General features: G+C 40.8%; 1 protein-coding gene across 1 annotated transcript; it reads right to left on the reverse strand.

The window, feature by feature from the left end:
- Nucleotides 1-9174: 9174 nt before the first annotated feature.
- Nucleotides 9175-11298, reverse strand: LOC130253279 (inositol 1,4,5-trisphosphate receptor-interacting protein-like 1). The gene has a single exon (XM_056491753.1). The coding sequence runs from the start codon at nucleotides 11296-11298 to the stop codon at nucleotides 9175-9177; it is 2124 nt and encodes a 707-aa protein (XP_056347728.1).
- Nucleotides 11299-11503: the final 205 nt, after the last annotated feature.

The raw sequence follows: 11503 nt of genomic DNA on the forward strand, positions 1-11503 counted from the left end.
TATAATCTCCAAAAAATCTCTATATCAGCAGCTAGAGGCTTTAGGAATTTGTGGCAGCCAGCACAGAGACATTTTGTCAGCTTCAATTTAATTTTTAAAAGATAAGGTTTCCAGAAACTTCTTTTTAGGATGTGTTTAAACATTGAATCTGTCTCATGAACCACCCTCTGTTCACATTGACCACAAACAACTATCTAATGATTAGAAACAGTAGCATCATTTTCATCAGACCATAGTATTAGGAAATTGATATCTCAAATCTGATGGGACTTTTTTTTATTTTTAGTATGATTTATAAGGAGAAAAGAAAAAAAAAGGGCTGGATTATGTCATCAGCAGCAATCTATATAGAAAAAGCAAGACTTTTCTGCAAGTCATAGGGAGTCCACAGGCTACAGTTTAGGAAACTGTTCAAGTTTCATTCTACAAAACATCATTGCATTGCTTCATCAGAGGAGGTAGATGCAAATCACAGAAAAGGCACTGCAGTCCATTCTGTGAAAGGGAAAAAAGAACAAACAAACAAAAAAAACAACAAAAAAAACCCCACCAAAACACAAAAAACCCCACACCAAGCAAAATACACCAAGCAGCCATACTAACAATCAAAAATCACCTGCGTGTGCAGTTTTGCCACAAAATAAGTCTGTGATGAAATTTAGGTCTTCATTGCCTAATTTGCAAATTATTCTCTTCTTTTGTTTTAAAGACATACATGGACACTTGTCCAGATGCTCTTGTAGCATCAGTTCTATGGAGGTCAAAGGACTAAATTTGCATGCAGAAATCCACACATGTGGATATGTTTTACAGATGGAAATTCTAACTCAAAGAGCTGTCAGTGTTAGCATTTATCTGCCAGGCAAAAGCAGTCATTCTGCAATTAGAGTACAAAATCTGAGATGAATGACTGATTGCTACACCAAAAACTTCTTTCAATCAAAGTCTTATGCATGCTATACAGTAGGACTGCAGTCTACATACTTTGGTCTTTTTTGTCTGCCCACTCAATTTTATTGTTCTTGAACTGTTAATAGATAAGCAGGGAAGAAAAATGCACTCATGGAATTTATTTTATTGTAGAATAGATAGGTTCTTTTTTGTTGACCTTGTACACATGACAGTAGCTGATGTTCGAACAATTATTCCAGTTTGGGTTTTGACATAAATTTTTTTAGGCCTATTCTGCTTGTGCAAACTCAAGTCATGTATTGATAAACTCAGAATACATTCTGCTCTTCCTCTGCTCCACCTTTTCCCTCCTCCTTCCATAGCTGTTTTCAGTCTGTCAAGGATTTTTATTCCTATTTCTTAAGGTTTCTTTTTTTTCTCTTTTTCATTGTGCTTTCAACTTCTCTGATTTTTAAAGACAAGAGAAATGAAATGAGATATATAATCAAGACAGTTTTCACTTCACTTGTTTCTCTAAGAGACATTTTAAAAGAGATTTTGATGAAGGAGAAAAACAGCCCTGCTATGTAATGATCTTTTCTATGGTAATCCACCCACAGGGGCATTTTAATATGTAAATCATGTTATTGTCTAACACATGACAATCTGATGGATTTTAAATTCCTCATTTGTTAAAATATAATGAACTTTTGCAGTTTTTATTAATGCAATAGCACTTTTTTCACCCAAAACGATGTAGTTGTTCCAAGCTGCATAAGGTGATACTATTACTGAGGCATTTGAGACCTGGCAAATATCAATATAATAAGGAGCTTATTTTCACAGAGATACACTCTAACCCCATGCTGGCAGCAAAAAGGTGCAGAGATATTTTCATGTGGACAAGCAGGTGTCCTTCGGCCAGCCCAGGCAAAATAAGCCCCTTACTAAAATATACACAGGTAAGTAAATATGTACAAACACACATATTCTAGTTGTACAATGTTTTTTAGAAACCAAAAAAATAAAACCAAAATTAGACAAATGAATAGACTGATGAATAGACATCAAACTGTGACAACAGAAACCAACTCCTCTTCAAACACCTCTTCTTTTCCTTAACAACTCATACGTGTATATAAGCAGATACAAAGAGAATTAATCTAAAGAAGAGATAAAAAAACTAGAGCATGTTTTTGAAGGATCTTGTAAATATACTTTGGCATGCATTTATTTGGGTGGCATTTTCTTTGCCCTTTTTGCATCTTCTGGAGAGTATATTCTATTTAAAGATGTAAACATGAAAAACACAGCTTCAGAAATTTTGTTCATGCTATACTGTGCTCTTAAAAACCTGACTCTATTTACTAGAAAGGGCAGAAGTCTCAATACTGCTCATATCAGCAGAAATGAAGGGGTACAGAGCCAGAACAAGTCCTTTATTGACCTTATATTGTCTAAACCTTCAAACACTAGCAAATAAAGCAAAACAAAACAAAATAAAACAAAACAAACCAAACCCCTTCCACCAGACCACTGAATCTGTGAAACTTATTTTGAAAATATCAAGAGCATTTAAAGATCATGAATAAAGGTCACTTCTTTGTACTGTCACCACCTTTTCATACACTAAAATTGACCTACAAAAGATCCTTTAAATGGTTTCTAAAGCCACAGAATTTCTTTTAGGTTCCTTTGCAAGCAGTTGGGATTTGCCTAGAAGAGAATGGAATGAAAATTCTCTACAGTGTTTTTCACTCTTGTTTCGGATACATATGAGTGTGAACATTTCTGCAAGAAAATTGAAAATGTACATAGACCCTTTTTTAAGTTACTTTAAAAAGGTATAATGGATTTAACATGAAATAGGTATCCTAATAAAGTCAAATTCTGAAGAATTCTAGTGGAAGGCAAAAAATACCTTTTTCAGAGGGATTATCAAATCTTTTGCAGCTCTGTTTTATAGCAAAGGGGGAAAACCACTAAGCAACTGTGGAAAAACAGTGAATTACTAACATTATAACTTTGCCATAAATGTTAGGGAAAAGGGCACAAAATATCATCTTATTGTGCTTTTAAGAATCATCTAACTAAACAAAATCAGTCAGCACCAGAGAAGTACTGCAAAAATGTTAAATTAAGAAATCGGCATACATCCCAAGAGTTGGATGGCACATAAAGAGAAAAAAAAAAATTTAAGATTATTATCTACAGTAATGTAATGTAGTAAGGTATGATTCTCTAGCATTTCTAACTACTGTATCACCTCCAAAGCTGAAATTTCCACTGGATGCCACTGGATTGTCTTCAAGCTGTTTATTTGAAGATATTATGCATTTTATTACTTTGTACGAACTGGCATATTAAAAGGAGAGGGAAATGTCATGCCAGGAGCAGCCAAAACTTGGCAACTGGGAAAAAATTACTGTTAGGATACAAATAAATTGAAAGTTATTTCCTAATCACACATAGCATAACAACCTTTTCATGTCACAAAATGTCTTCTGTTTTACTTCAGTCTTGCATTTCCTTCTGGTTTTTCCCATGCTTGTAATTACTGAGGCAAAGAAAGGTCTGCTTCTTACAGATGCCATATTTTCAGATGGGCTTCATCTAGGGTAGTAGTAGTGGCAGTTGTGCTGTATGAATGCCTACAGGTTGAACAGAGTGAATAGGTTTTTTTTTAATTCTGCTTTTGCTCTGGGAAACTAAGCAATTTTGACACTGCCTTGTTTCCAGGATACTGTAAATACAAGGAAAGACCCTAGGTGGGATTCTTTTGACTAAATGTAGACAATCTGTTAAGTAAACATTCATGTGTATGCCAAAGTAAGAAAATAAGTCCTGGCCCTCAAGACTAATCGACATTTCCCAGCTGCTATTAAATCCTGTACATGTTCTGTCTCTCTGGCAAGAAAGACTCGACTGGAACACAGAGCCAAGAACCTAGCTAGCACTAATTCCTTTTCAAAAGTTTGCTCCTTGGATCATTTTTGGTGAGAAATGTACAGTTGTCTTATAACTGAGATTGGCATATTAAGTTTCTTTCAAATGAATGAGAAGAAGGTTTTTCTTAGGACTGATTCGTCTACAGGAATTTAATATTTCATTTAATAATGCCATAAAACACCTATTTCTCACTACTGATTACAAAACAAGGCTATAGTAACTAATTGGGCTACAGAAAATTGCAGTGGTGACCTGAGTTAGCTGAAATAAATCTGATCTCTGCGGCCACTAGACAGAAGCAAGTTGGTCTTTGAGGATTTTATTTGCTCACATTCATCTATGTAAAGGTGCTACATGGAGAAAATAAGGAGGAGGTAAAAATCTCAAGCATGCTTCCTATGAAAGCAAAGAAAGAGGAATAACCTGTCAGCTGTCTGTGCAAGTTCAAACTGTTTGAGAAAGAGTATTATGTGTGTGTGTGTGAGAGAGAGATGCAAGATCTACATTTGGTTTTTAGCCAAATAAAAAAGCCTTTGTACCAGGGAAGACTTTAGAGAATGATTAATACAATAATTTATCCAACCTAACAATTTGAAATTTTATTGTTTTTTAAACAATTTTATTGTAATTTTAAAATATGCTACAGCTGTAGCCCAACAGAAAAAAATGTTTTATATACTTGGACATACTAGTATGGCAGGTGAGAGATAGTAATGCAACTTCATCTTTATAAAAGTGTTTTTCAAATTCATAATTTCATTAAAATAGTTTTGAGCAATATGCTTTTCACCACATTTTAGACACCTATGCTGTCTGAATCACTTGAGGCATTCAACTGAAATCCCACTTTTAGTCACAGAAGAAAAATGGGCATTTGAAGGCACAAATCTTTTGGCCTATTTTAGAAACAGATGATTCATGCCTATTTCGCTTCATAAAGGGATATGACTTATTTGGATGTAGTCCTTCATATTCTATGCTTACATTCAGTGAGCTGGTTCTCATTCCTCAAAGTGTTTCTGAAAAATTTCATGATGTTTTCTTACTCTTGAGAATTAGAGAAAATCTGAAAATTAAGTAATTGTAAAATTAAGTATATCACTAACCAAAGAGAGGGACTATTTCCATATTGTGGGTGGGGAAAGGGATCATGGGGGGAAATAATAAAATTATTCATGTGTGTGTGTATATATATAATTCCAAAGATAACTTGGATTTTAATTTTACATGGACTTAATTTCCTTCTCAGGTGGTTTGAGCAAAATGCTTCTCAGAACCTGTTAAATACTTTTAATTCTTCCATCCTTCGAAGCATGGTATGTTAGATTCTTTCCACTTGTAAATAGTTTTCTGATCTCCTAAACAGCACTGCACCACACTTTTGTCTTTAGATAAAAGGAAAACTTCAGAAAAGTCACATTGTTGATTTTGGTGTGCATTTTTTAAAAGAAAATCTTTCCATTTTAAGAGCTGAAAAAAGTTAACTTAGAATTTTGCACCATAAAATTGACCTACATATTTATATTTTCTGTAATGATAAACCCAGTAGTCCTAACCATGTTCTTTACCAATTAAAATCATCCAGGCTTCTCATCTTTCTAAAAATAACCCCATTCACATGTTTCAGTCTTTAGTGTAAACAGATATGGAATGCAGAATGATGTACAAATTTAGGTAGAAATGAATTATTACCTATTAAAAAGAGAATAGAGCACACTGCAGACAGAGAACATGGCTAGAACAAAGTATGCAAGCACTTTATCATGTGTTAAATCTTTAGCTTAAATTTCAGGTTTTTATTTAAATCAAATTGAAACAAACCTTCTATTTTTATGGTAAATGAAAAAAAATCTATCTTTTCCAGCATAATACATTCCTATTGATATGGTCACATACATCACTTTCTCTGATATGTACAGTCCACAGCATTTTAACTTCTGATACCAGTTTTAATATCAGGTGGTTTTTTTCCTCTCACAAACCCCCACCTTCACCTGAAGTTCTCTTAAATTTTCAGAGAAAAAAAAAGGGTTGTATATATTTTCTTATTCCTTTTATAAACCAGGTTGCATATTATTCAGAACTGATAATTTCTACATGTTTAAATTTCACAAATTTAGGTTGTCTAATTTTTTCTACTTCTGATTTTGTGCATACCATATTGTCATTTGGCAAATCAGTTCTCTTCTGACTTGACAAATTTTCTATTTTTCATTTTTTAATGTGAAATGTTTTAGATTCAGTTACAAATAAATATTCAGTTACATTTTCCCTTAGGAGTAAGCATTCACTCCATAATGAAAGAACAGTTATCATATTCGCAGCAAAAATCCTAGACCACTGAACATTTTATCAGGATTACGACCGATGAAAAGAGGAAAATAAATACATTTATCATCGATTTTTGGTCCTTCTCTTTTGTATTCTCAGAACTATGAGCACTACATTAGAGTTGGTACAAAGTGCTACTAAGTACTGGAGATGCTCCTAGTATAGCAGTCTGTGTTAAATTACTACCATTCATTACTTCCCCACAGATAAGAAATTTAAAATCCATCAATTCCTCACATGTGAGACAGATTGTGATTTACATGTTAAAGTGCCCCTGTGACTTGATTTGCATAGGAAAGAATTCTGGCACTATGAAACAAAGGATTAGTGAGCATGACAAGACTGGTGTTAGCATAGGGAGTACAGACTCTCCTACAACACACCTTTCAAACAATGTAAATGCATTAAATGCATTCATCAAAAATACGTACATTTTGGTGGGTTTCCCAGACAGGAATGAAACAAAGATCTTGTCTCAAGAGACTTAGACTAAAGTTATAAACATTGGATGAGCCTGTAAGCAGAGTCAGAGGCAGAGATCTGCAAACAGGCCTTCCTTACACCATACTTGGGTGGACTTTTGGGTTTATTTCAAGTGGTAAGGTGTAAACATTTAATCTGAGCTAATCAGCTAGATTTCCTTTTATTGACAGTGTATGGAAGTAGAAAAGTATGTTACATCCTTCCTAAAGCACACCTCTGCAATAATCAGAATTTCCTCATATTACAATGGTGTTTTTTGGGGGGATAATAGGAAACAATTATGGAGTATTAACTCTATATAACTATAGAGTTAACTATATAGTTACCAAAGCTCTTATTAAAAACAATGTAAAACCCTTTAACAAGGTCACTGGACATTTTTCAGCTGTTCATTCTAAGACAGCTCATCAGTTTCTCTGCTGCTTCTTCCTCCTCAGGGGGAGGACTCCACACACCCTTCCCCTACCCCTATGTGGGGTCCCTCGCACAGGAGACAGTCCCCCATGAACTTCTCCAATGTGAGTCCTTTCCAGGGGCTGCAGCTCTTCACAAACTGCCCTATCATTGATCCCTTCCCGGGTGCAGCCCTTCAGGAGCAGGCTGCTCTAGTGGGTCCCCAATATGTCCTGCCAGTAAATGTGCTCCAGAGGGGCTCCTCACTCCATGAGCCCGCAGGTCCTGCCAGGAACCTGCTCCAGCACAGGCTTCCCATGGAGTCGCAGCCTCCTTCAATGTGGGCTCCTCCACGGGCTGCAGGTGCACCTCTGCTCCAATTGAACTCCATCGGCTGCCGGGGCACATCCTGACTCACCATGGAGCTGCAGGGGAATCTCAGCTCCAGCACCTGGAGCACCTACTGCCTCTCCTTCTTCACTGGCCTGGGTGTCTGCAGGGCTGCTCCTATCATATATTCTATGGCCATATTTCTGCAGTTCTTCCCCCCATAGTCTATTACCCCAGAGGTGCAACCACTATGGCTGATGAGCTCAGCCATGGCCAGTAGTGGATCCATCCTGGAGCCAGCTGGCCCTGGCACTGTTGCATGTAGGAGGAAGCTTCAAGCAGCTTCTCATAGAAGCCACCCCTGCAGCCCTCCACTACCAAAACCCTGCTGGCCTGAAAAACCTTTATAGGTCAAGTGTTTAAAACGGAAAAATATTTCCAAGGAATTCAACAGCACAATGAGTGCTCGCCTTTGATAAATAATGCACCACAACAGAGTAAATAAAACCCAAAGCTATAGCCAAGATATCCAAATTATGAGACTTAAGGAGGAGAATGTGTAAAATTAAGGAGGAGACTGTGTAAAGTATTCACAAAGTCTATCTTTTGCATTATCAAAAGTGGCCTATGTAAGTTTTGTTTACAGCCATTTAAAAGAGTGATTTCTTCTGTAGATGATTAAGAATAAAAATCTAATTTTAGATGCTTGCAATCAGCCTTATCAAACTACCTCCCTTCACTGTCTGTAAAGGCAGCCTTGACAAAATTCTCTCACTAAGTTGAATCTAACATTTGGAAATATTTCCGTTTAAATTGCTTCCGATTATTTGAATCATTATATGTCTGTGATAATGAGCACATATAATAAAACATGAATAACTCAGTGTTGCAATACCAAACCACTTCCAGTTCTGGAATGTCACCTCCAAACTCTTGTTTCAACTTTTACTGCTGTAGTCCCTGTTGTATGTGACAGGCAACCATTGTGTAGTGGTAAATATCCTGGTAGTGACATGGTTCTTCTGCATGGCAGGATCTCTGCTCCTGCTGTGCCAACTGTGAGAGGCCCTTGATTTCATGGATACTTTACCCAGGGCTGATGGGCAGGTGTGGGAGATGATTTCCAGTGGGCAGCTCCCACTGCCGGCAGAGCACACAGTGTTCTGCATGTCCAACAAGTTCATTTCAGTGGTGCCAAAGCCCTGGAGAGTGTCTGGCATGAGCAGAATCTTCATTGTCACCCCAAGGTGAACACAAGGAGGCACAGCAACGGTGTCTCTTGCTTGGTCTCTGCCCAGCCAGAGCTGCCAGGGAGTTTCAGAGCCCATTTGAAATGGCCAGCACGGCCCGAGAGTGCAAGGGCAACACAGGGTGAAAATCATCTCTGTAGGCACCATGGTTTTCAGTGGCTGCTGCACCAGGGAGACCAGTGACAGGAGTAATGTGGACAGAGAACTGTGTGCCTTTGTTAGAAAAGGCTTGCTAATAACAGTGCCTACTCCCAGCCAGTCACAAATTGAGAACTAGTGGAATTTACAAATACTCTAGGTCTGGTTGAGTTCAAGAAGAGCTTTCACTATGCAGATACTGGAATAGTTCAGTTTATTGAAACAATAACAAAAGAAGATTCGAGGTTGCTGAATGCACAAACTAGAGCATATTAGCATATACAGTAAATTCACTAACTAGAGGGTCCTAATATATACAGTAAATTCACTAACTAGAAGGTATTAACATATATACAGTAAATGAGGCCCCACAAGCACAGCTCTGCGCATGACAGTCTCTTTCTTGGGCTTAGACCAGCATTTGTTTGAGCTGATGCAGCAGATGAACATACTCCTGCATGGCCTTCATGTGGGCATCTGGATTGCTGGCTAGGTGCTGGAAGAGGTTGGGTGCTTCAGCCACACGGAAGTCGGAGGGCAGACTGATCTCCATAGGAAACCTCTCGTTGCCAATGACAAAGTGGTTGAGCTGTTTTGTGTCCAGGGAGCAGCGGAGGTACTTGAGGGTGTCCCTCATTCTCCGCCAGAAATCCTTCCTGCACCACTGTGTCAGGGGCACGGTGCTCAGGAGGTGCATCACCACTGTCTTCAGGGCATAGCTGGAGAAACCTACACCCACCAGGATGCGGCTGAGGAGCTGCAGGCACTTGCAGTGCCAGCTGTCATGAGGGGCCTGCATGGAAATGTGCCTGAAGAATTTTGCCTCTGCCACGGCGTAAGTCTCCAGCCATGTTGTGCTTGGGATGCCTGCTTCTGTAGACTGGCTGCCCACGAAGATATCTGAGTCTCCTTGCTGCACTCCAAAGATGACCTCAGCTGTGAAGCTTTCCTGGTCTCTGTTTAGCTGAAATCTACAGGAGCGGCTGGAGGGCTGCAACATTAAATGCCAATGGCGCGACTGAGGCAAAAGCAGCCAGGCTACTCTTACGGATCTATAGAACCAGAGGACAGTTTTCTCCACATCCAGATAGGTGCCAGTGCAGAGGGTGTGCAGGAGGCTGGGGTCCTGTTTCCTTCTCAGCTCCTCCTCAGAGTGGTGGAGGAAGCACAGCATGTCCTCCCCCAGCTGCTCCCTTGTGCAGGTGCACAGCAACTCCACACGGACACAGCAGTTCCTCTGGAGCACACCTGCAGCATCCAGTTCCAGGTGGAAGGCATGTCCTGGAGGGGGACTCAGTGGTACCAGCACATGGTACACAAGGTCCTGTGCACTGGGACTCCAGCCTTCAAAGGCACTGCCCACTCCGATGGCTTGTTGTGGCACCGGGTAGAAGCTCTTGGACAAGCCTTGTCCAAAGATGGGTATGAGTTTGTCCATCAGATCCATTATGACGGAGCAACCTTTGTCCAGGTCCAGAACAGGCAACTGTATGCGCTCCTCTAAAAGGCTTCCAAGATGCCTTTTGACATTGTGGCCACCGTCTTCTTCGTTTGCATGGTGTTTGTCTTCTTCATTTCCAGTAGCATTGACTTCCTCCCCTGTCTCATCGTTGTTTACTTCTTCCTTTGGATTATCAGAGCTTTCTTTTACTTCACTGCCAACGTTGCTTTCTGCCTCTCCATCCACATTGCTGTCTTCTTCGCTTCCATCCTTATTGTCCTCTTCCACATTTGCATCGTCACTTTCTATCTCTTTCTTTGCAACCACCTTGTGTCCTTCTCCTTCCTCCTCCGCCAAGTTGCTGCTGCACCTCTCCTTGTGGCCACTGCTGTTTGGATCACGTCTGATTCTGTGGAGTCCAAACCACAGTGCCAAGAGAAGGATGAGGATTCCAGTCACAGCCCAGAGCTGCCAGACGAGCAGGGCTCCCCAGACCACAGCACTGTGCTCCAGGTTCTTCTGCTCCAGCTGCTGAATCAGCCGAGCCATCTCCTGGTTCAGATACTCGGCACGCTGCTGCATGCGTTCCTGTGCGGCCTCATCCAGCCCATCCCCGGCCTGCTGCGGGTACTGGATGAGGCCTTGCACAAGCAAGAGAAGGAATGTAGTGGCAAACATGGCCTGAGAAAGGTTGAGTGGGGATGGGAGGAAGGTGCTGATAGGGGAAGTGGGGACAGGAGTGCCAGGGATCTCTCTGCAGGCAGGAAGGAGGGCCCAGGCTGCTGGCAGGCTGCGAGGCCTGTGCGCTGCCCTGGCAGCAGCAGTGGCACCGTGCCCTGCCAAAGGCAGTCCCACAGGGATTGGCCTCTGGATGCCCGGAGAGAGGCGGCTCCCCGGGCACTCGCGTTCCTGCCGTGGCCCTTGTCCTGCTCTCAGCACAGCCTCCTGTGTGCTGCACACTCGCCGCTCGCCGAGGCTGTACTGCAGCAGCGCTACCTGCTGCTTGGGCTGATAGCTGTCCCCATTGTGACACAGGTCCTGCGATGTCACAGGTGCCATGTGCACCCCAGCCCGGCCAGCCCCACCCTCCATCTCCACCTCAGCTCAGGAACTCATCATGGGCCCAGGCACCCAAACACCTGACACACACAGACCCACGGGTCAGAATGGACCCCCAGGGGTTCCCTTGGCAAAACAGGCAGAGCCCCCCCAACCCTTTCCAATCTGAAATTGGTTAACATGACCCATGAAAATGCTTTATTTCTGGAAATCTCCTGCTGTGAGATGGAACCAGTTC

Source organism: Oenanthe melanoleuca, chromosome 1 (genome assembly GCF_029582105.1).
Source record: "Oenanthe melanoleuca isolate GR-GAL-2019-014 chromosome 1, OMel1.0, whole genome shotgun sequence".
NCBI lineage: Eukaryota > Metazoa > Chordata > Aves > Passeriformes > Muscicapidae > Oenanthe > Oenanthe melanoleuca.